General features: G+C 37.5%; 1 protein-coding gene across 4 annotated transcripts in view; it reads left to right on the top strand.

The window, feature by feature from the left end:
* The first annotated feature begins 6,840 nt into the window (after window positions 1-6,840).
* The window catches only part of CSMD3 (CUB and Sushi multiple domains 3), a 1,253,459-nt gene continuing 1,233,379 nt past the window's right edge, over window positions 6,841-26,920 (top strand). For 3 of the 4 annotated variants that reach the window (XM_040494274.1, XM_040494275.1, XM_040494273.1), the window contains exon 1: window positions 6,841-7,384. In XM_040494274.1, coding sequence (XP_040350208.1) covers window positions 7,207-7,384 — 178 coding nt within the window. In that variant the 5' untranslated portion in view covers window positions 6,841-7,206. The remainder of the gene's footprint in view (window positions 7,385-26,920) is intronic. The other variant, XM_040494276.1, reaches the window with a different exon arrangement.

Below are 26,920 nucleotides of genomic sequence, written 5' to 3'. Positions count from 1 at the left end.
CAAAAATATTCTAGTCTTAACCACAGATATATGTTAATATTATATATTATCTATTTTGTTACTCTTATATATTTATATTAATTATATCATTTGATAATTAATGAACCTTATTTAGTGTGCTTATAATAAATGTCTGATGACTTCAATCAATTTGAAAGGTTAAATTGATTCTTTTTATAAACCACTGCATACACAATAACAAAACAAATTGATTTGCTTATTCAATGAAATAATCCATTGATTAAGTTGCTTAAAAATGTGCCACTGGAGGTTTGTTTGAAGTGACCAATCATTACGACCAACTAAAGAAAAAAATTGTAGGAAATATTGGCAAGGATTATTATTGTCTCCCAATTCCCACCTCTCCCTGCCGATTTCATCTTTCTGGCCTCATCTGCCATGACTTCTCTAAACATGTCAGGTAACCCAACTGACTAAATTCTAAATGTGCTCCTATATTCTCTAACTCGTAATGTTTCTGGAAAACAACAGCTCCACTAAAATTTTTCCTGTCAAACATCCCTGATGATTCTAGAATGGCTTAAATCTATCTCCCTTATTTGAGATTTTCTCCAGTTCTCCCAGTTATAAATAATCTCCCACCATTTTGTCATTTTATAGGCATCCCTCTTAAAGTGGTTCTGCTACACTGATATTCACTATTGTTACTTGAGAATATATTCTACCTCTTCGGTTACATGTAAGCTCCTTGAAAACAATGTGTAATTCTTGTTGTTTTTTTTTTTTCTTTTTCCTTGCAATAGGAGCTCAAAATGATTTCTTAAATAAATGAATGAGCACATAGATGAGAATGATACTTTCTACACAGAGAGCAAAGATGAAATTGATCCCCTTCCAGATGGGACAGATATTTGCACTTACAATCCAAATTGGATTCTGTGTAGCCAAACCAAAATCAGCTTCATTGATTTTCTTTCCTTTAGTGGCCAAAATGATCGTTTTAAGTCAAGGTCACTGTTATCTTCCTTTGAAGAAGGGATGCTTATATTATTTGGCTTCCTGCACTCTTATTCTGGGATATATTTCAACATTTGTTAATTTTAGATAAATTTGAAAAACCAGTGAAATAACAGAGTTGTTAGTGATCATTGGGAAGTTTAAACTTTGGATCAAATTATGCAGTAATGTATATTCATACTATTAACATGGTTCAGACACAAGCACATGTATACCCATATATGGATTACAGACTTAAAATTTGTGAAACCTCCATCACTCTTATTATTAATGGTTCCTCTAGTTTAAGACATTATAAATATTTAGAAGACAATAACTTCATAATTCTATTTACAAGAAGTTGATGAATTCTGCTTTATCGCCAGCCAAACCACTTCTCTGTCTTGTGAAAGGAAATTCCAGGCACAGCTGGCATATGCTTGCCTTCTACCTGTGGGCTGTTTTTTGTTTAGCTTGGGCTTCTAATATTGTGATTCAATATAACTTAAAAGCAAATACATGCACGTTTTCCAGAATTAACGTTGTTGTAAAATTCTTTACTGCTAGTGTTTAGATTTTTCCGTAAAATTCCATAAAACTGATGTTTAAGTAGATAAATGAAACAAAATAAAGAAGGTCTCATACATGCTACCTACCTACCTACCTACCCTATGATAGACTAAAAAGCTGCAATAAAATGTATTAGTGGTTTTAAGATTTGAAAATATATATTTATCTCAAGAAATTATAATCAATTTTGAAGATTAGAGAATATGCAGATGATAATAAAGTCAGACTACTATATTTTTAAGAGATAATAATGAGTTAATTGGCAGATAACTTCAAGGTATGAAATCAAGTACTCATTGCATTTTGACAGTAATTTTGATAGATTTGGTATTTTTTTAAATATACACTTTTATGTTCTCTAAGTATTTATTTATTCTCAAGTTCATTTGAGGCTGATATCACGTAATTAGAGATAAAGAAATGATGATCTGCTACACTGGGAGTTGAGATTTATTCAAATTATGTCAGCAAAACAACTTTATTCCTTATGGAAAGAAGAGACCTGGATTATCCTGATTGTTCAGCAAAGACACTTTTTGCTTGACTTTTAACTTCTATCCCTTTATGCCGAGACAAGTTAAGTGATGTAAGGCCTATGGTTAGCAGGAGAGTGAAATTTACCCCAAGACAAACAGAAAGATCTTTAAAATTCTCTCCCATTTTTATCTTTTTTTTCTTTTAGGACTACATGTCCCCCAGCTATTCACCATGGTTCTTTTCTTTCAGGAAAATGCGCACATATAGCTTATATTTAACTATTTATATACTACATACTGCATTGCCTTTAGTTAGTATACACCACTTAAGAAAGTTTGAATATTAATGCACTAAATTTATTGCATATGTAACTCATGTTAAACAAGCTTTTTTATGAAGTCAAAGTATGCTCTGTATGGATACACCAATAGATACTGCCTTCAGTTTTAAGGTTTTTCATTCTCTCACTTTTTAAAATTATTACCCTTATGTGACATAGAAACTTCAGTCTCTGACCTTCTTAATATGGCTAAGCTTAAAAGACTGAAATACCTGTTAAGCCTCACTCTTATTGAAACTGAAAGAGGAGTCAGGACATAAGAGGAAGAATGCCTAGGAAGGCACACGTAGAACACTTCCAAGAGGCTCATCTCCACCTCTCAGGAATACCCCTTGATTAATAGCAGGACAGATACTTTTATCTACCTGATAATTTATATCCTTAAATATGATTGTTTAAAGACAAGTTATGTTATCATGAACATTAGATCTCTTTCTTTTCTCCTCAACCAAATAGGAACTATTGCAAATCGAGGAAATATATAGACTTGAATTAGAATTCCCTCATTATTCTAGAGTCAACATTTAAATTCAAATGTTTTATTTCCCAGGGGTTGGGGAGGTCACACAGGATGAATCTGAGAATGGGCATTTACAGAAAAAAAAAAAAAAAAAAGAGAGAGAGAGAGAGAAAATGAGTTCTTACTTTTCTCCTACTGTCTTGGCAATGCATTCTATATAAAAACTGCAAAAAAAAAAAAAAAAGTAGGAAAAGGTCTGCTTGATTACTTGTAAATAATTAACAGTTTTATTTTACTCTAACTGGTTTGTTTTTACCCTGACAAAACCACAATTTGAATTTGAGCCTTTTCATTAAAAATTGTATCTCTACAATAAGAGGACATTCAAGTCTAACAGGCAGGAACATTTTTATAACAAAATAAATACTGCATTTAGAAAAAGATCCTCATGTAAACCTGTATATCTGTGATATAAATATAAATTTAAAAAACACTTTCTAAATTCATAACTTTGTCAAAGGTATAAATACTTCTTTTCCAAATTAAAGGGAACCTCTTACCAATTCTTTGTTGATTTCTCTCAGTGTACTTACTATGTCTTTATTGTTTTTGTGTGATGTTGCCCCTGTGATGCTAAAACAGAGTAAATACATACTGAGCACTGGTTTAATATGAAGCAATTTTTGAAAAGGTGCACATTTTCTGCCTTTTAAGTGACATCTACACTCTGTTTCGAGATCAAACTTAGTTTTATTCCATGCGAATTTGGGGGGACTTGAAAAGGAATGGAAATCTGACACTCCCAGTGTAAAGAACCTGTCTATTTCTGATCTAAACTCTTTCTAAAAGCTCTCAAGGGTACTTAATCATTGTGATTGGCTTGATGATCCTTGCCAACTCACTTTCTTCCTTAACTTGTATGCGAGAAGATCAATAGGCTGCAAGAAGTAAAAAAAAAAAAAAAAAAAAAAAAAAAAAAGTATATAAAGTATATGAAAGGGAAGGGATGGTGGTAGTAATTAACCAACAAGTATAAAAAATAAAAAAATAAGATTTTTATACATGTACACACATATGTTAAAAATTGATCACCTTTCAATTACTTTATAAATCTTTACTTTTCTATGAATATGCAGGTAAATTTATATAAAAATCATATTTTTGTTATTAGAGTATTTTAAAACAAGCATCTTTGGGTGCTAGCATAAGACAATACAGTGGGCAAACATGCTAATTCAGAAAATGGACATCACAGGTTCATATTTCATTTTAGTTATATTACTTCTCGCAAGGCAAGCTAATTAACTTTGTGTATCAGTTTCTTCACCTAGAAGAATGAGGATATTTGTAGTACTTGTCTCAGCAAGTTGTAACAAGATTGAATAAGATATGCCATGTGAACATAACACAATGTCGGGCATACAGTAAGCACTTAATGCTTGTGATGATGCTAGCTATTTTTTAAATCTTCGTTTTCTAACAGTCTAAAACAAATCTATGTATAACTGTGCTGCTTTCCTACAGATTAGGTGAGATAAATGATTTCTTCCTCCCAAATTTAGACACTGTGTTTTTCCTTCTGGAGAAACTGAGGGACTTCTCCAGAATTTTGACTGATGATACTGTTTCTGGAATACCTTTGGAAATGCTCTCTTGGAGAGGAGACTGCTTAGCAGGAAAGACAAGAGTGCAATCCAACACTAAGTGTATTGGATTAATATTATATTATCTTTGTTCATCATATAAAATATGATTTTCCATGTCTGGAAATCTGGAAAATGTCGGTAAAAAAAAAGTTTCATGATTTGTTGTGAGCCATAAAAACTGAAAACTATACTATTATTAAATGTTATGAGCTCTCAGATTAATCTTTTAACAACTTCACATTGACATGATATGCAGGATTCGTTTAGGAAAACATAATTGAATTATTGGAGTAGCATGTTTGAAAGTAAACATTAGAAATTGGTCTCTTCATGATGGTCCCATCGTCAAAGTTCATTTTGCACAATAATTCTTGTTAAAATACTTCTTTTGAAAAAGAAAAGTGTTTTTTTGTTGTTGTTGTTTTAAAGTCCTCCTGTCTGTTATATGTAGCCACGTGTTCAAATAGATTACATGCACCCAAGATTTTTGTTTTCTTTTAATACAAAGTGTATTCAGCTGAGGTGATTAACCTCTGCACACTTGGTAAGAAGGTTTTTGTCAAGTGTTTCAATTAAGTTCCAAGGACTTGTTTGCACCTAACTCCTTGTTCAGTCCGGCAAAGGTACCAACAGCAGCAACAACCCTGACATCTTGACTAAAATCAATGTCAGCGCTGCCACCAAGGTGTCTGAACAAGCTAATGACGTTTTTAGCGTTGATCTTCCCAATCGCGGTCTAGTCTCAACCTTGTCGCCCACTCCCCTTCAAAACCTGCATATTTGGACCATAAAAGAAAGCACTGGTGGGAAGGAACAGTATGGGGACACACCGCCCTTAATCTACCTCTCCGAATTTAATGAGGTCAATTGGGCGTCTACAGCTTCTGCCTCTTGCTAAGGCTCCTCACCCAGAGGAGAAATCCCTGTCTAGTACACACACACACACACACACACGCGCGCGCGCGCGCGCGCGCGCGTGCGCGGACACATGCATGCACACGCATATACACTACACAAACACATTTGGGAAAACACCCACGTATTAAAAAAAAAAAAATCACACCTTCCCTCACCTTCCATACACACACACTCATACCCTTCACAACTGCACACACACGCACATACTGCTGGGAGAATCGTAGACCCACACAAAATGCTACGTACCCGGAGAGCTTAGAATCCTTCCTACGCCTGCAGATTGAGCCCATTCAACACGCACCCCTACAGACATTCGCAGTGTGCCCAATTCCCGGAGCAGAATTCCCTCCACATGCTACAACCTTGCTCCCCTGAGCCGGCAATTTCGCGTTGAGCCCAGGGACAAAAGCTGATCAAGGGTGATTTTGGAGTGTATGGGACGGGGGCATCATTGGTGGACAATGTGGAGGGATGCAAACTCAAATTGGGCAGTCCTCTTGACAATGCCCTGCAGATAGGTGCTGATCCCGATAGCCTTCAGCAAGCAAATGGAGCCAGGAACCGCTGCAAATATCTATTCCAGAACCAGTGCGGCAGCCCTACCCCCTCCTGAGATGGGATCAGATTCCAGAAAAGTCAGATTACCAGTCCGGCACCTAGTCTAAGGAACTTGCGGTTTGTTAGATCTGGGACAGGATCAGACAAAAAAGACTAAGAAATCGGCACACAGGAGGCAAAACGCGCTGGTCTCAGGACACAGCTCCTCTACACCCTGGGAGGAAGCAAACAGGATCCCCTATAGATGGGAAAAGGGAGCCGGTACCTGAGCGATGGCCAGTAGATGGCGCAAGAACTCTTTCCTTGTGCAGTGTTAACCCTTGAATGGCGTGTGGAGCTTCCACGTCCAGATGTATAGATACATACATTGTGCGTTTTGAAAGAAACCTTCCATTTACATATTTGGGACTGATTCAGAATTAAGACAAATGAGTCTGTTCTAGATAACTACCACAGATAAAGTAGTTTAACTGCAGCACACATTAGCCCAAAAGCGGCTGAGGAGGATGAAAGGGCGAACTATTTGGGGAAATGACTGGCTCCCTCTCCACCTCACCCCCCGCCCTAGTCACGGATGAAATCGGTTTACCGAACCATAGAAACCTGATTACGGGCTCACATGTAGGCATTTGCATATGTAAATGCATGTGTGCAAATAAATTCTTCTCCGTGATCTTCTTTTTCAATTAAATCATGGGATAATAAATGCGAGACGCCTGCCTGAAATATACTGCAACTACAGTAGTAACACATGTCCCATTATAAGGACGTGGGCATCGATGGAGCCCGATTCGTTATCAGCATGGTTTCCCCAAAAGCAACACAGATCCTCCGATTAAAATATTCCTCAAACATGTTTCTGTATTCACAAGCTGCAATGGGGAGCTCACTAACATCATATTTCTCGGGCTGCTTTTACAGGCGGAATTGATCCATTCGGGGGGAAAATGAAACCAAGCCCCTTAATTTCAAATATTGTGGGGAGTTTGTCAGAGAGCGGAGCTGGGCTTGAAGCAGCAGCTCACTAGTGGTTTCTGGTGGTTGCTATAACGAGCTAGAATTGAGGTAGATTTTGGTGGAGGGGAAAAAAAAGCACAGGAAAAGACAGAATCCAGAGTAGCAGAGACTTTGTGCCCCCGTTGGAGAGATGGTTGAGTCCTCGTCAAGGTTGCTGTGGTATCCCAGAAACACCATTCACTCCGAGCTGTGACCGCGCACCAACAACAGCAACAACTCCACTGCGCCGGGCTGAGGAGCAGAATTAGGAGCTCGCGAATAATATGAAAGGGATCCGCAAAGGGGAAAGCCGAGCAAAGGAATCCAAACCCCGGGAGCCTGGCACCAGAAGATGCGCTAAATGTGGCCGCCTGGACTTCATCCTGATGAAGAAAATGGGGATTAAAAGTGGATTTACGTTTTGGAATCTCGTCTTTTTATTGACGGTGTCTTGTGTGAAAGGTAGGTCTGCTTTCGGGGGTCCCCCCTGTTTTGTATGTTGGTGAGCTGACTTGTCGCCGGAAAAAGGCTGGTAGCTTACTTTGCAATTTGCACCGATAAAATAATGATAATAATACTGAAGAAGGAGTTGATTCACAGCTCTCCCCCCCCCATAGGAAATGCATTTTGCTTGCCAGATTTGGCGTTCAATGCAGTGATTGAGCTTGTGCTCAATAAATATTCTTGCAGTATGCTCAAACGAATACGTGAGTTGGTTCGTATAGCCTCTAACTAGTGGATATCCAGGCAGAATTCCTCTGCAAGACTTTACTTGGTGGTGAGGATTACCTTGATTTCTACTGAAACCAGTGGGGTTTGATGCTTGGGCTAGAATATTTATATTAAAGACACTCGTGCAAACGCTTTTTAACCCTTTCAGGGCGCAAAGTTACTGACATACCAGGAATGTGCTGTTAAATGCATTAGGGCACAGGGGTCTTCCAAGCATCCCTCTACTAACACAAATGTCTGAATGCATATGTGAATTATTACTACGTGGGCTCTTGTGCATTGATAAATGGTAGGGGAGCTTCCCTGGGTCCTGTGGTAGAGGACTGGCTTAAAATGTGGCTTTAAAAGGGTCTGAGACGCCACGAAGTGTAAGGATCCACCTTTGGGGATGAATGAAGGTAGGAGGAAAGTCATTAGCTGACGACCAAAAAGAAAATCCCCAGCAAGTCTCGGCGTTCAGACAGGTAGAGTGAGTGTCACATGCACAGACAAGGGGAGGGGGTGGGTGGGATGTAAAATGTATTCCTAAGCAGGAAAGCAAGGGACAGTCGGAATCATTGGAAGCAAAGCTGTCCTCTGGGAGAAAATAGATCCCCAGTTCTGTTCCACAACTTCTCCTGCACCCTGCCGCCCATTAATTGCTGCAAAGAATACTCAGGAGATGTTTATGACTCATGCCATCGTTTTTGAAAAATCACCTCCCCATACTCATGGCAGCTCGAATAGATGCGATGGATGTCGCTTTCAGTGAAGCTAGTTCCAAATCTCGGGTGTCTTGTGTGTCGGGGGTGGGTGGGGGTGGAGGGTGGGGGGTGGGGGGTGTTTTGGCCCAGGCGCACCACGGCTGTCAACACAAACTGGACGCTTCTTCCTTTGTAAAGGAGTGCCTCTCTGAACCGCAATCGGGCCGCGTCTCTATGAAACAGTTTATTGTCCAGCTTGCAGCTGGCTGTCCCCCCACAGAAGGCAGTCCATTTGCATTCAGTGGAAATGATAATTCATGTTTTGGGTGGAGGGAGCTGGAGGGGTTACCTCTCCTTCTATTAGGAGCAACCACGGGTGGCATGTCTCGAATTTTAATTTACATCCCTAAATGCCAGGAAGTCGCCTCCGGTGTCTGTGGCAGCAACTGTCTTGTAATCCCAACCTGCTCCTTAAAGCTTGATTCCCCCCCCCCCCTTTCCTGGAGCCTCCAGCGTAGCTCTAAGGCAAAACGCTTGTCCTCAGCGGCGTAACTACACTGCCTAGTGCACAAAACGTGTCTCCGGTTGCTTTTACAATGGGTTCGTTTCCGTCGCCGGCTCGACGTGCGAGGAGCCTCACATTTATGCTTAGTCCGTTTGCCACAGGGAGTCGGTGGTTCATGGATGGCCCTGGGGCTGACTGCTAGACGCGCGCTCCGCGTGGGGGAGGCGCAGGGAGGCAGCAGCAGGTCCAGGCACGAAAAAATGTTGGGGTGGCTCTTGCTAGAGGATGACCAGGGGTTAAGTGCGAGTTTTCATGTGATACCTGTTGAGCGAAAACACATTCGAGGGGCAGATGGGGGGAGGGAGTCTCCGAAGCAGGGCGAGCACGCCAGCCTGACAAACACCGAACCGCGCAGCCTGCAATTACCGCCCGGCTGCCCGCACCTACCGTATTTTCCGAATAAGACGCGCCACTGAAACGAAGGGCGCGTTAATTTGGTTTAAATGGCACTGGAAACAGGACCCCTCTCCTCTCCTCACAGCTCCTGGACTTTGGACTGAGATCACTGGTCTCCACTGAGTATATTCCAGTTTGAGGGGCATTTGAGAAGGAGTGTGTCACACTCTGCTTTGGTCCCGTTCAAAACCAATTTTTTTTTTTTTTTTTTGAGCTTAGATAACATTTAATGGTAATAAGATTCTTCTTTGCCACTTACCTGCCACTCGGAAGATTTCCCCTATGTTTTACAACTTGGAACGCTGTCCTCAAATTCTGAGAAACAAACTTACATGGGCTGTATGCTTTAGACCTGTTCCCTAGCGGCGGGTGGTGCCTATCTTAACAGTTGCTTATCCTCCCCTTTCCCCTCTTCTTATTTTATTCTAATTTCACTTCAGTGAAAGGCTTTCCTCAAGGCTTTCCTAAAACCGTGACTCCTGAAATCGCTTAAATGGTGTTCCCCCCAACGTCTATGCCCCAGTTTGTTTTCCACGCTGTTTCTTCTGGACGCTCAGGCCCACGAGAAAGCTCAGAACCGGGAGGCGTTTTAAGGGCTTTGCAGGTCCTATTCCAGGATAGCAGGAGTGTTCAGGAAGTCCGAGGTGCGCGGTTTTCCACGCGAAAAGCTCATGCGACAAGAATTCCACCTTCTGCCCATACTTTTCATCACTTCGTATCTCACCTCTGCCTGCAAACAGCGACAAAGAGGCTCAGTGGGAGGAAACGCCTCAGAGCAGAAGACAAAGTGGCCTTCAGTGGTAGGCCTGAACCGCTCCTATGGGGTTGAAATGACAACCAGCCTTATCTGGCCATTTTATCTCCACTGTCAGGATCTCAAATAAAACGTGGCCGACGGAGGACACTAAATTGGGGTGGGGAGCTGCTTAGACCCGATGCATGCCTATTTTAGGCTGTAACACACACACGCACATGCACGCTCGCGCGCAGGCAGAGGTTTCCGAAATGCAGGCTGCAGCTGCAGCGTGTCTGTTGAGGTTTCACTCAGATAGAAACTGTGAATCTCCTAGTCGTGCTGAAACGTCCCGCCCACGTAAGCAGACACTCGGGGCCACTTTCCCACGCTCCGTCTCGGGGGATCACGCAACCCTAGCAAAAGGTACCACGCAAAGGTGCAGGAACCCTACGAAGGTACCGGAAGGCACCGACCTCGGACGACAGGTGGGCTCCAGCCAGTGCGCTGCGTTCCACGCCCTGCGTCAGGGCGTCCTTCCAGGGCCTCTGGCAGGCCCCGGACTTCGAGAAGGATCCACGTTTCTGCGTGCTCTGGGATTCCAAGGAGATATTACTCCCGCCACAGAGCTCCTTCTGGAAGAGCGGGTTTCACACCCTCTTCAGCGAACTCAGAAGTACGTTTCACGGAAGCCAGGGTGGCTGAGCCCCGAGGGAAGTCTCAGACCCTTGCGTGTCTTCGGGGACTGATAGCCTCGATACCCTCACTCCTCACCCTCAAGGCAATAGTGAGACCAGGCAGAAAATGTCCTGTCTTGAGGGGGCTTTTCAAAAGGGGGTGGAGTGAGTTAAAGACCTCACCGAACAATAACAACAGCAAACAACCACCCCACCCCTCCATCGCAGCCATCAAAACCCTTCCCTTTAGTTTGGCACGTTTGAGTCATGTGCTGGGAGGTAATATTTTGTGTTCGAGTTAGGGGTCCCGCTGCTGCAGTTTGACCGGGTATCCTTCAGTCTTGTTCTTTGGGAATACTTAATTTCTTCTAGAAGGGCAGACTCCATGAAATTTCAAAGAACCATCCGAGGTTGAAACTGAGCGCCTCACTTGGCCTTGGTGCGTGTGTGTGTGTATTGTTGGCAGGAGGAGATCCACCTGGGAGCGTGTGGGCGCGTGGGTGTGGGTGCCCGAGGCGGAAATGCGTGGCAGGTAACAGTGCGTTTATATTCTCCGAACTCTAGATGGTGGTGCTCTGGACACCGCTGTCGCGCTCTCCGGTGGGGGCACCGAGAAAACTCCCTTTCCCCAAGCTGACCGCATCGCTCCCCTCACTCAAATTCTCCAGTGACAGGCGCCTAGGGAGTTCGAAAAACTCACTCCAGAGCAAGTAAACGGCCTGCTGCTCTTTTAGGATCCCTTCATCCCCACCCCAGCTCTCTGGCTGGGGGGAAAGGGAAACAGGAGATAGTCCTGTTCAGGGCTCAGGAGACACAAGGGTTTAGTTGGAACCTAGGGGAAAAGGCAGAAATGAAACAGCATGGGGTCATCCAAGTCACCGTGTGGTCCTCTCCCAGCGCCGCTGGAATGGCCAGCTCAGGGCTAAAAGCTGGAGGCGCAAGGGGGTTGCAGCACATTGTAGAATAACAATGAAGTAGGACGACTGAAGAAAGATGGGATCAGGCATCAGGCGAATTCCCTTCCCCATGAACACGTCGCCTTTGGGGAGGCTTGACACCACCTACTTGCTAAGCCAACCCAATTTGCCGCCCAGAAAAGGGTTGAGCAGCTCCCAGAATTCTGAGCTGAACTTCCCCCTGGACAGTTACCTCCTAGAAATTGTTCTGAAAGGTCATTTTGCAGCACCGTGTTTTCCGGAATCTTCCGGTGTTGGGGGACTGGCAAGGGGCTGAGGGGAAGGCTGCATCAAGCCAGTGTAAGAAATGTGTGTGGGCAGAAATAATTCAGGAGCAGGTTTCAGCCCCTTGCAAACTTAATGCCAGCTCCTTTGAGATCCTTCAAGGAATAAAGGCATGGAATTACTCAATAAAGTACTCTAGGAGCATAGACTTAGTTGCAGGAGTTGTTCTTACTCTTCATGATATTAATTAGCCTTACTATTTGTGGGACAGTGGAATAGAATCTGGGGTATACATGTCTTTTCCTTGAACACACAGTTTAGTATCTAAGGAAACATGAAATAATAAAGCAACAGCAAATGGCATCTATACATGATTGTAAATGTAGTAAAACTCAATCACAAGTGGAATATAGAAGAGGTAGAGCAATTACTAATGTCTTTGTACTCATGTGGGAACCTTCCAATGCAAGGTATTTGCCTAAGATCTCAAATACAAATATCTGAAAGATACTAAACTGAACTTTAGTGGTCTCAGACTTATTTCTTGTGTACCAAAAAATGACTTCCTTCTACTTAATATCAGGGTCTCCAGAAATGGCTTCAATGTTTTGTCCACTTTGAAAAATTACTGGAAGGCACTCAACAAGGTGTCTACTAAGGAACCTGTTACTTTAGATTACTTTAGGCAACATGACTGTTTGAGAAAATATGCCATTTTGTACTTTAAAGTCCAGTGTTTGAAAGATTAGAAGTAAAATGATTGTAAAAGAAATTAGAAAAAATGTGTAGGATTAAGAAAATGTGGGGCGCCTGGGTGGCGCAGTCGGTTGAGCGTCCAACTTCAGCCAGGTCACGATCTCGCGGTCCGGGAGTTCGAGCCCCGCGTGGGGCTCTGGGCTGATGGCTCAGAGACTGGAGCCTGTTTCCGATTCTGTGTCTCCCTCTCTCTCTGCCCCTCCCCCGTTCATGCTCTGTCTCTCTCTGTCGCAAAAATAAATAAATGTTGAAAAAAAAATTAAAAAAAAAAAAGAAAATGTGTGAGATACAAATAAAACTTGAGGCCATTTTGTCTATAGATCCATTTAAACATAGCTTCCCTTTGTACCTCTTTCTTCTCTTACCTTTACTCATAGGACAGTGTAGTTTATGGACACAGTGGCAGTTCTGATTTGAATTCTGGATGGGGTCTATTAAGGATGTTAGGACAGACACGACTGTTACCAAATTCATCTTTTCTCTTAGAGTGAGCAGGTGGGTGATGCATGTTATTTTCCAAAGAGATCAATTTTCATGCCTACAAGATTTTCTCAGAACTGGGCCTCTTATAAGGCTCTCATTCTCATCAGGAATATCACTTCTACAAATGTCACTGAGAAAAATCAATTTGTTGAATACCTTCCAGTATTCAGGGGTCTCATGGCTGATGGTCATCCTTTGGTCTCTCAAACTTCCAATCTTGTAGCCATCAAATGTATTTCATGCCATCAAGTCCTTCGCTAAGCTATTGCTTGGTGCTGGTTGAAGCTTCCAAGAAGTAATATTTTCTATATAATCATGGCCTATTGACAACAACCCTATCTGAAATCTCCTCTAAAAAAAGCCTACAACATTAGAGTCATACAGCTTATAGTTGAATTATATCAGTGGTAATCACGTGGTATTAGATATCACAATGTTATTCTATCAGTTTTTAAATACTTGCACTGCAGTGATTTTCGAAGTGTTCCTGAACAAATAACATCAGCATTCTCTGAAAACTTGTTAGGAATACGAATTCTCAGGTGCCCACCCAAGGCGCTGAGACAGACACCCTGGTAGGTGGGCACAGACATTAGTGTTTTTAATAAGGCATCCAGATAATTCTGATGTGCTCTATGGTTTGAGATCCACTACAATAAAGAGCAAGAGTTCTCGAGCTATGAGACCTAAAGTCAAATAATAATTTTGCCAAGCAATTATGTTTGCACTAGCAACTCAACTTTCCTAAACTCAGTTCCATTATCTACACACACACACACACACACACACACACACACACACACACACACACAAAGGAGTTTGTACCATATCAGCAGGTCTATACGGAAAAGGAGATTATATATTTAACATATATGGTATCTGACACTGGTAGCTATCATTAGTATTATTCAAACGCACATTCATGTGCAAAGCCAGTGTGAATTCCCTCATACTTCAACCCTAACTTGTAGCCCTAACTTGTATATAGCAGTAAATAAAAAAATGTGGCATCTTCTTACTAGCTATTATTTCATGTTGGCCATATTCCCAGTCTATTATACATTGGAGAAATACTTTGAAACTTCTGCTTATCATACTTAATACAGTTACTTCAGGACCTAGCACCATGTAACAGGGGCAGACCCATAGCTTAAAAAAGTTACCCCTGTTCCTCGGCTAATTCCATTCCCTACATAGGAACTTTAATTTAATATCAATTGATTAATAATACCTACTGAACTTGATGATTCATCTTGTCACAAATTGTGATATTTTACAGGGCTGGGCAAGTTCTTAAATATAACTAGTTAACTGCTCTTATTTTATCCAGGAAATGCACATGCCTAAAAAGGGTAAGTGATTTTTACTAGGTAAGAAAGTTCATTAGCTCTAGAACTGAGACAAGACCATCTGGCATTCAAGTTCATGTTCAACTCTCTTTCTACTGTATCTTCTCAGTTTTAACAGAGTTTTCTTAGATGACATCAATGGAGACGATCACAAAGGTTGATATTTATGTACCATGTATCAATCAGTACCATATAAAAATATTAGTGATTATATAATATACATACATATAATATATATGTTTTGTTATAATTTTTAGAAATTGTTAACCACTTGTTTTGCAGGCGAAAAAACGAAACAATTTTTGAATGAAAATATTTTCTGAGGCTGATATAATATGTACATCAGAGAAATAACTAGTCATATCTTCAATAAAATCTATACAAGTCTTACAAGTCTATAAAAATAAAATCAGTGTATTGAGTTTTTTTTTATGTCTCATAAAAAACTTTAAGCAAGAGTATTTAAAATTAAATTCTTATTTCTTATAATCTAGACACAACTTCTTATTTATAAGCTTTTCAATCTAGAAAATCTGTTCTGAATTTATTCTCATGTTTTAATTATGTTTAAGCCATATTAACATAAAATTTATGCAGTCCCTCTCATCTGCACTTACATCACAGATTTCTCTCAGGTGATCTATTTAAGACAATGGTGTCATTCAAAATAGTACCATATAAATAATAGTACACTTGAGAAATATTAATAGTATAAGAACAATTGATAATGTTAGAGATTATCTTCAATTTTAGTGATATATGAAATATTTAAACTCTTTCTAAGATATGAGTAAATTTTCCAAAATAATGAATACTACTAAATTTGAGGTGTTTAAATGTTCAGAAAGTGACTGAAATATATAAAAAGTAATGACTGATTCTCTTAAAAACCAAGTTTTGAATGTTCAAAGTTATAACTTCCTTTGTGTTACGTTAGCAGATTTTAAAGGAGTATTTATGATTATATAGTTTTAATGATAAAGTTTTTTTTTTAACTATGACATGTTTTAAAATACGGTTGGATACCACTTTGAAAGGAAATTTATAAATGGAAAAATTCTGCAGAAATGGATTTAATAAATCTCAAAAATCTAGGACTATGCTATACTTTTCCACTAAACTAAATCCATCAGATTGACTCCATAATGCTGAGAGGTGCTTCCTATAGAGACAGGACATAAGACACTGTTATGTTTGGGGAAATATTACCAAGATAGCATTCTTTGTTTTATCTTTTTTTTTAATGTAGAAATCTCTGTTAAAGATTATTGTTTACATTTTAAACAGTGGTTCTCTACCTCATTTTCCTGCTTTGAATTCTAAAAAGCATCTTGCTAGATGGCTGTTATCTCCTATGTACAGATTATTATCTCCATCTACAAATTATCCACATTTCCTGAAGCCAGAGATGTACAATGACTTTCCATGAGCATAAGGTTAGCTAGTTGTTGAGTGAAATCTGAAATGAGAAGGCATTCAGAAACTCATCAACATATTAAAAGTTGAAACTATAAGTGACTAGCTTACTAATTAAACTTCATTCTTAGGAAAAACCTGAGACCTTGAGAATTTAATTTAAAAGAAAGGCTAAAATTAATATTCAGTATATACATACATACTAGGTATGTAAACCTATATAATCTCACAGTTACATAATGCATAAATTCTGTATTAAAATCTTCAACATTTTTTCCTTAAGTTGCCTAAAATTATTCTTTTAATGATCCTGTATGACAGATGTGAAAGACACTCTTAGTTTTATAAGCAATAGTAAGTGAAGTAAATGCACAATAATACACAAGTATGTCACTATAAGATAGATGTAAAACTATTTGGTACATTAAACACACACACACACACACACACACACACACACACACACACACACACAGAATCAAAATTTATAATCCTTGGATCCTAACCCAATACTCTTGAGTAAAACATAAAATTTATGAATGTAGATGATTTTATGAACTTCACAAATAATATTTGGATGTAAAATTGTTTACGAATTGTATTGTAAACCATGGCAAATAAATTTGTTCCATTTGGTACCTTAATCTTCCATTCAGTTCTATAGAATTTTAATGATGTGAAAGTTCTTGTATCTAGTCTAGTGTCTAATAGTCAGGGAATGTGCATCAGATTTATTTGTCAGGGCAAAGGAATACACTTTAAAAAATCATATCTAAGCTCTATCCACATAGTCTACTTCATTCCATCATTACATCCTAACTAAATGTACGAGCATAGCTACATAAAGAAGAGACAGGTCAGAGCAATGAAGTGACTTGCCAAGATTTAGAGTGTATAAAACAGTCTTTAAATTCCCTATCAGGGGCTCCTGGTGGCTCAGGCGGTTAAGCACCCACCTCATGATATCAGCTCAGGTCGTGATCTCCTTCAGGCTCTATGCTGACTGCGTGGAGCCTGCTTGGGATTCATATTCTCTCTCTGTCTTCTCTCTCTCTCTCTCTGCCCCTCCCTAATTGCACATGTTCATGTGGTCTCTCTCTCTGTTTCTCTAAATGAATGAATGAATGAATGAATGAATAAATAAATAAATAAATTCCCTGTCCAGTACATGTTTCTCTTCACATAATCCTAATTGGTTTATGGGAATAAATATCCCTGAGAGGAAAGACCACTCTCTAACTGAAATCATGACCAGATCTAAGCAGTACTTCCTGAAGTAATCATGTAGAGAGACACAGAGACCTAAATGAAATAATATTGGTGAGAAACAGCATTCCATTTAAAGATTAACGTAGAAATTAAATAGGGGCACTGAAATATACACCATCATCTACAAAAGAAAAAAATACACCTATGTATGTAGTAAACTATACTCAAGTACTCAAAATTAATGTTACCTTTTTTTGTGAAGGTGATAAAATTTATTTTTATATGTAACAAAAATACTTTCGTCCTTTGTGAACTTTGACTCTTCCAATATAAACTAGCCTTTTTCTTACTTGCATTATTAAAATTTTCTTTGTGGATATACTTTTAGAGACCTCATTTTAAACCATGTTTTTACTTTTAAAGCTCAGGTATCTTAAAAATACCTTCATATGGATTATTCATAGAGTAAGCTTATTACATTGGATACCTTTTAATGGAATATCCTTATTTAAAATAATTTTGTATCTTACAACAGCTAGATGTAGATTTTTCCAAAGTTGGCAAAAGTCAGGGATAAAAGTACACCTAAAATGTGTCTCCTACTCTCTTGCCTATAATTATGCATTCCCAAATTTTATTTAATGTTGGAAATTGACTATCAACCAATTTCTCCATTTTAAAATTGATTATATTATAATAATTCACTTCAGCTTATTGAAATTTTAAGTTACAAACTGACATATTTTTTTTCTTGATCCTGGTGATGGGAAGGGGAAACTGATAATTAAAATTCCTTTTCTTGGGCTTGTTCACATTCCCATTAGCCCCTTGTTTCTCTTTCACCGTTACTTAATAAAATTATCAGCTCTGTTTTATTGTTTTATATTATTCTAATTTCTCAAATATTAGCTTTCTAGAGGGACATATCTTTTACTTTTTGTTTGCTTATTTACACTATGAGTACTGTCTGATTTCAAAGAAACCTGTAGAAAAAAAAACCGTTAATTTCATTTCCTCTTACAATACCATAATGGGCACCTGAGATCTACCAACCAGTCAATAATTTAAACGTATACTTTTAAGTTGTATTTTATCATGAGTGTGTTAATATAGAGAAGTGACTATGAATCTAGGCTGTTGTTATTCTACTAAAACATAGTAAGATACTGTTAAAAGACTTCAACTTCAGGTAATTTGTAAGTTTTAGAAATGACTTTAGTTTTAATATACAAAGTAGATTTCCATATGTAGGAATGACTCTTTCGAATCTGTTATTGGAGGTGTAATTTGAATTTTCCCCCAAATGTTTGTAATGTATTTATGCTGATCTAACTGCATGTTCTAATATTGAACTCTGTGTTGCTAAAAGCTGCATTTGCAAGATAACGGATCAAAGTTAGGAGACGAGGCAGAATAAATACAATTAAATCTCTTGGAGATGAAACGTGCTACCTTGGATTTATTGGCTCCATGCTCCAACTGACTGAACTATATAGTCTAGACAAAATATTTACTCAGCGTTCACATATATGGAGAAACTCCGAGCTAAGGTTTTTTGGCTGATGTCTAAATCAAAACAGCTGAACTGATTCAAATGTTTTGTGTAAACAAATTTGCATCCATGCTGCTAATTTGTGTGCCAACTTACAGCTTCATAGTTTCTAAGATGATGGAGATGATAAACCCTCTTAAATAAAGTTTGCAACAGAAATGTTGACAGGCCTATGGTTGCTTGTATTGAGTTCACGTCCAATGGTTTCTTCATGGCTTTCAAAGAAAAATTTTCATCTATAAATCCAACTAGTACTTGATTGCTCTTTTATCTGTTAAATCTTTCCAGAGGAGGCCACGGAGAAACTCTTAAAATCAATTTTCTAGCAACGTTCCAGGAAATCTTTAATACCTATGTTAGTTTGGAAGTTTTCATTAATATATTAATAGATGAAAATTAGAAGTGACAATTTGAACTTAATTTTTAAATATTGCCAATATGCAAGTCCTTAGAAATTAACCATTTTTCAATATGTTGAAGACTACTATTTATTTTACCTGTTCTTGCATAGATTATTGAAATCTCCCTACTTTAGAAAAACTATATTCTAATTATGTAATTCCTTCAAAAGCAAAATTCTCAGAGGCCTCGAAAGCCATTGGAAGATGTTAGACATATTAGGTTATATCTTGTGCTGTTTCACGTAAATATTACCCGAAATGTTTGCATCACTTTCTTTGGTCTAAAGTTCAGTTTGGTTTAGTAAGCCTTTTGTTATAACAGTATTATTTTGAATTAAATACTCTAGCCTTGACACAGTTTAATTTAGGAGTTGTGAAAGAGACTGAGGTCAGTAGATTTCATATTCACAGAAATAATCAGTAGTGCATTTATCAGTTCCGGGACTCAGTAATACATTCCTTCACCGATCAATCATTTATTGAGGGCCAATATGTGTCAATATGTTTAGGATACAGAGATGAAGATCCAGTCACTACCCTAAAACAAGACACTCTTTATGTTGAAGTAGGTTTCCTGTGAACATAATAGCAAAAACAATCTAGTTATTGTAAGATTGTTTAGCTCTTCAATGGGATTATCTTATCATAAAATATCAATATAGTTCATACCACCTTTATTTATTTATCCTACATATTAAATCTTTATCCTATCACAGGTGAGTATTAACATCCTACACACATTGAAACTTCCCAATGGAAACTTCCCATTCTGTGATCTAATCTAATGTAATTTTGCCTTGTAAATTTCAATTTAAAATGTTTATTGACTCCTATCTGTTCAGCCAACTGATATTAACTAATTTATCCAGTATCAATGAAGATGTCACGTTTTTTTCTATAACAGTATTTGTAGAGAGATTTTGTGATCAGCAAATTGTTCTTACCCATTTTTTCCGTGTTAGTTCCTGCCTCAGAACTCCTCACTGGCTTGTTAAATCTTTCAAATTAAAAAAAAAAATTATGTTTTATTTATTTTTGAGACAGAGAGAGAGGGAGAGAGAGCGAACGAGGGGGGAAGGGCAGAGAGAGAAGGAGACACAGAATCTAAAGCAGGCTCCAGGCTCCAGGCTCTGAACTGTCAGCACAGAGGCCAATGTGGGGCTTGAACTCAAGAACCATGAGATCATGACCTGAGCTGAAGTCGGACACTTAAAGGACTGAGGACTGAGCCACCCAGGTGCTTCGATGCTTTTCAAATCTAAATTCAAATCTCTGCCCCTTCATTTAGTGATGCACAAAAATAAGGCTTGAGCCAAGGTCAACACATGCAAAAGGAAAAACAAATAATTACATATAAATATAACAGATTCTATCATAGTTTTCTATTTCTTATTTTTTGTCTTTATTGGAGACCTATGTAAGTAGATTGTTTTTTGCATTGCTTTGTTTTTAATTTGTGATTTAAAGAGCAATAGAAGGATGTATTGATAGTTTAGTAAGAAATACTGGCATTGGAAAATACCAATTTTGCTACATAGGAGTTAAGTAGAATGATCTATCTTTACAAGGTTAGAACATTCTCTAAATTTGATCTTGTATTTTACATTTTCCTCACCACCCCCCCGAATTCAAACTTTGATGAGTCATATTATTTTAACGTTTGCACAAACATTGTGCTTCGTGATTCGTGATTGCCATCTCCCTCTCCATTTTCACATTCCAGAAACCTCACTTTTTTTGTGATCTAATGAAGATTTAATGTGTATGAAACCAGACTTCATGTTTATTAATACAACACATATAAAGGGTTTTTTTCTATTTCTATGCTTCAAAATGTTGACTATTAATGAAAGATCAAAACCAAGCATTTCCATTAAGTATGCAAATTGCTATCTACTGTGCTTGCTTAGATTACTTCAGCGAAAAGTAAATCTAGAAGCTTGAGATAAAACAGCTTTGGGTAACGTGAATTGTTTTATTTAACTTGGTACAACTAAAAGAGGGAATAATGTGAACCCCATTGAATTTCTAACACTCTCCACAATACATAGCATTAGCTTCATTTATTAAGATCCCATACTAATGCATGGGAGTTAATTTGCAGGATATGCTGATCTGGTTCCACCAACACCTCAAAACCCACATCTAAGCTCCTTCCTTTCTTTGATATAACAAAGAAGAAAGCAGTCCTTTTAGATTTCACAAAGCTTTATTATACAAAGGACCCTGCACTGCCTTTCTATTCATTTTGTTTTTCCTTCTTAAGTTCCAACTCTTCTTTTTCTTTCAAAGTATTAATGATAATTTACATATAACAACTGTGTCATAACATGGACTGTTTGTTCAAGATGCAAGGGGGAGGTTTTCATGCTGGCTTGTTTATTGTCAGTACACAAGAAAATCTGAGAAGCCACCTATAAGATATATACCAAGCCTTCATGATAACTATGAAAATGGCTACAGTTAGTTGAGATCAGAGTTTGAAACAAGTATCTGCTAATTCAGCTAGTACTGAGAAGGGTGTTTGGTTCAAAGATGCAACCATTGCACACACTTCAAGTATTCTCTAAACCCCAAATTAAACACAATGAACAAAATTGTGTTAATAGTGTGGATAAACGCAGGGTAAGATAAGAAGTATATGCATTTTTAGTAATTATATCTTTAAGCAAAAATATTCACAATTTATGAATTCTTTCTTCTGTACTTCGTTTCAATTTTTATAATAGTCCATTTTACATGTGAAAACACTTCCCTCTGTAAGGTAAGCCATTAGGTGTTTCTATTTTTTTAAGTAAAGTTTGTAGTCTTTTTTTTTTTTTTTAAGTTTATTTATTTTGAGAGAGCGTGGTGGGGAGGGGCAGAGAGAGAGGAATAGTGAGAGAGTCCCAAGCAGGCTCCAAGCTCTGAGCTGTCAGCACAGAGCCCAACATGGAGCTCAAACTCATGAACCACGAGATCATGACCTGAGCCGAGATCAAGAGTTGGATGCTTAACTGACAGAGCCACCCAGGTGTTCCTAGGTGTTTCTATTTTATCTGATTCTTCACTTCCTTTCTCATCTTCATGGCAGGAAAAGAAACTGAAGTTCCTGGTCCACTACTGTAGACTGTGAGTGTACCTCTCATTTAAGCATCTCTATTTGGAGTGTTTGATAGACTTAGCTCCTTTTTAAAGTTGAGGAAACAATTTAGGAAGAGGAAATTAGCTCACTTGTGGAGAAAAATCGGGTCCAAACCCTGACCGCTCAACTCCAAACCTTGCCTGCTCTTTTCATCACACCAAACAGGATTTCTTTCACATGGATAAGGTTATTTCTTTTCTGGAGTGACTACTTCTGAACATAGAACAATTTATTTTACATGCTTCAAGATGAAGGGAAGGCAACAGAAACAGGAGAAGTCAGGGGTAACAATTTAGAAAGGTCAGGCTGGTTATGTTGCCGGAGGGACAGTGCTCATGTTAGCATTTGGACATGCTTTGTTGAATCCTTTATTAAGTTATAGTTTGTTGTTAGAATGGAAAAAATATGTATTGTGGAAAAAACTTAGGTGTTATGATACCATAGTTAGGTATTGTATTTAATGTTCCTCGATAATTGGGGTGTTTTGTTTTGTTTTGTTTTGTTTTGTTTTTGCTTTTCTTTTTACAAATTAAAATAGAAGGGAACCTTAACTGTAATGTGTGTTTAAGGTCTCATTTCACATTTACTTTTATTCTTTATATTCAGTAACTCAGACCTCATGGAAAACTTTGTGAATTTATTTATTAAAATGTAAAAGAAATAAATCATGTTTCTTTAAATCATGACACATTGTATTAAAAAGAATACTTCAAAAAATCTTAAATTACCTACCACAGAATCTCCATACCTAACTTAGTTCCTTATAAACAGAGTAGCACTCAATAAACATTTGGGGACTTGAATTGAATTATAGTTAATTGAATTCATTAATTTAGTTTAAGTCCAATCTGTACTCAGAAAAATCAATCCATATTGCCCAAATCTTTCAGCTGTTATATACTTCACGTTTCTCACTCTGTTAATGGTGGCTACAGATACCTAGGAAATAACATAATTTATTAAAAAAAAAACCGTATAGCTATTCAGTATGTAAAAGTATGAGTTACCTTTGCTACTTTTACTTTTGAATATATAATTGTTTCTTTTACTTGAACAATGTGCATTAAAGTTCCTAACCTCAAAATATCAATATCACTCTCTCCATTATCATTACAGTAAGAATCCAAGAAATGTACTGAGCCCTGATAAATTACCCTTGCTATCAGAAAGAACTGTTCATTATGAGGTACTTTCAGAACATATTTTCAAGTAATGCTCAATATATTAGGGAGTAAATGAAGTTTGGAAACACTTACTATAATTCTCAGTCTCTAATTTGATAGAATAGAAGGTGGATTCTAATCCCAGCTACATGCTTACTGGTCAGGTGACTTTTGGTGCTATGTTTCCTTTAGGCTCAATTTCTTTACCTCTTACATTCTCTGTAAACTTCATATAATCTTGACACCAAATTGATCAGTATGAGTAAACACTCTATGAAGTATACATTGTTACATATAATGGCTATTGCAACAACAATGACTATTGTAGTATTTATTTGAAAGTAAATGGATGACAAGCTTGGATTCTGTGTGTGTGAGTGTGCATGTAGAATGGATTTTCATCATTGTCTACTTTTTATTTTAATTTTTTCAATGTTTTTTTTTTTTTTTTCAGAGAGAGAGAGAGGGAGCACACAAGCAGGGGAGGGACAGAGAGAGAGGGAGACACAGAAACAAAAACAGGCTCCAGGCTCTGAGGTGTCAGCACAGAGCCCAATGCAGGGACTGAACTCACAAACTGTGAGATCATAACCTGAGCTGAAGTCAGACACTTAACCAACTGAGCCATCCATGCACCCCAGTTTAGTCTACTTTTTAAAAAGAGAAATTCTATTTTGCCTCCCTGACCAATCCAATATTTGTTAAGATGGCTCCAAATATCTAGCAGATGCAAGAGCTCTGGTGCTAATGTATTTCTCTACAATTCTCAAAATGGTTGTTCCTGGTCAAATTTTTCAAGAAAGCATACCCCCTACTGGAAAGCTCCAACTATACTAAACAATGAAATTCTAACACAGATTATTGCCATTCTTCTTTGACCACTGATATACTTCACTTCTGCTTGATTTCTTGATACTGCTCTTGAACCAAATCTAAATCTGATAATAAGTTGTTGAGGTTGGCCTAGTACGTAGAGGAAATTGATTCCTATATGATCTCAGAGACGTTTTAGTGGTTCAAAAGTATGAGGAGCATGTGGAGAGGCCAGTGATTCAGAATAAAACAATTCAATCAATTTACACTTAACATTCTAACAGAACTTAATATTCTTTATCCACATAGGTGACCATAGTTTGGCATTTAGGAGGGTTTTTTTGTTTGTTTTTTGGTAGGCATGTGTATTTTGTTTTCTTATTCTAATATATGCTGTTTCTGGAGTGGATTTTTAATTCTTTTGTTTTAAAGAAAACAAACCTGCTCCCCGGTTTAAAATATATCCCCCTACCTCTTCAACTTATTTAAATGTTACCTCTCCTCAGATACATTTCTCTGGATGCTGTTTAGTTGAAATAAACTCTTCTGTCCTCACATCAACTTTAAATTATAAGGTTAAATATAAAAATTATGACCTTATAATTTAAATATATAAAATTATAACCTTAAATATACATCAGAATTATAGTTCCTCCCACAACCTGCCATGTAATCAATTTATGCATATTCTATCTCTCTCATGTAACAGAGAAATATGAGAGGTCAATGGCTGTGTACCTGGCAATGTTACATCCCCATGGAATCTTGCACAGTGCTCTAAAGGTAGAGGCATAATAAATGTTGGTTGCTTTAAATAATACTGAAATACAACAAAATATTAACTGGCTTACTATTTTCTAACATTTAAGATATTTTATATATTTTTTTCTTATTACTTCATTTTATTTATGCATTTTCTCTGCCTCATATAATCTTTTGCTATAATATGTTAGGCTTTCATTTTCCAGTAAGATTTCTAATTTGCCATTTGATTTTGTGCCATTTAACTTGACCTTTGTTAGAGTTTCGATTTTCTTTTGCTTGTCTTTTTAATTTGTTTTAAAATTTGAAATTTCTCTTGAAGCATTACTTATATCAAAATGTATGGGCACACTGTTTCAGGTTTCTTACTTTTATAAAAGAAAAAAATAGGCTACCAATTGTGTTATAACGATTTCTCTTAGATATTTACACTTCTTCAAGATGTGTTACCTTAATTCATTCATAAACTCCTATCTTTACGACCTATTTTTTTTCACGTTTTAATGTTTATTTTTGACAGACAGAGAGAGCATGAGTGAGGGAGGGGCAGATAGAGAGGGAGACACAGAATCTAAAGCAGGCTCCAGGCTCTGAGCTGTCAGCACAGAGCCCAACGCGGGGCTCAAACTCACAAACAGTGAGATCATGACCTGAGCTGAAGTCAGACACTTAACCAACTGAGCCACCCAGGCACCCCAATTTATGATCTATTTTTTTTGAGGTATGAAACATTGGGGATTCAAGACATCTTTGAACTTTGCTTCTGAAACAGCCTCTGTGCAACGTCTTACTACCTCTATTGACGTCGTATTTCAGATCATAAAACAGACCATTTCTTCCAACTATGATTTCCTCATTGCTTTTAGTTTCTCTTGTGTCTACATATCTCTTATAGTTACATTGTAAAAGTAGGAGCACATATTTAAAATCCCATGCATTTTGAAAACTTTGCACCTCTATGTTACTGTTCAACTCACCAAATTGTTCCTTTCTTTGGTTGGTGCTATTTTTACCTCATAAATTATTTTCCTCGATTTGAAACATTTAAATATATTTTTTATATTTCATGTTTGAATCTTCTTTGTATTGAGCATGAGATATTTTTGGAAGAATAAAAGTGGTGTGACAGGCTTTGCTTTGAGAGGCACCATTGTCTATTACTTTACTATGGTATTTGCCTGAATTTGCTTCAGAGATAATTATTTTTATTTTCTTTTTATCTTCAGGAGCCAATTATATTATTATAATGATTAAAGCTATTTGTCATTCCATAATATGTTTTTATATTAACATGTGAAGGCTATATTTCTATAGAGCTAGTCATTAAAAAATATACCTGTCTTTCTGACTATAAATTTTGCCTATTTGATACTTTATGCCAATTTATGATTATTGGCTTTTCTCCTAATTTGAGAATAAAGAGGAAATCAATTCAGACAGCATGTTAAGTCAGATTTTTCTTTAAACTGATTCATTTTGCTATAAAAAACATCTTTAAAAAGTAACAGGGCTTCTATCAGGTAAATGGTTTATAATATGCCAATCACATAGTTGAAAAATGTTTAGATACTCATTTGGGGGTTTTACATTTAACTTGTTCTATTTTAACTTACTTCTTGGTTAACTAAGAAGGAAGCAGAAAGTGATGAAAGTGGTGTATTCCAGGAACTTTATTCCTACTGCTTCAAAAGCACAGGGGGTGTAAGGATTCTGAGATGAGTTTTCAGTGCTTGGGCATGTAACAGGTGAGTGATTATTTGCAAGGCTGACATAGTTTATAGAAATGGAATTATAATAGTTTTCCACAGCATGAATGATTCTGACATTTTTGTTTTAGAGATGTAATAATTTCCAATGCCAAGTTTTCGACTTTAAAAATTTATTAGATTGTATAGGACTACCTAGTGAAAACTGCTGTTACATTGTAATGTTATTGGCAAGCAGGATAAAATAGCTGTAAAAAAATATGTCATGTAGGTGGCAAAATTCTGTACACTATTATA

The sequence above is a fragment of the Herpailurus yagouaroundi genome, unplaced genomic scaffold, assembly GCF_014898765.1.
Source record: "Herpailurus yagouaroundi ecotype Mexico unplaced genomic scaffold, PumYag 186, whole genome shotgun sequence".
NCBI lineage: Eukaryota > Metazoa > Chordata > Mammalia > Carnivora > Felidae > Herpailurus > Herpailurus yagouaroundi.
Note: the sequence above shows the minus strand (reverse complement) of the source record. Positions and strands in the feature narration are given on the sequence as shown.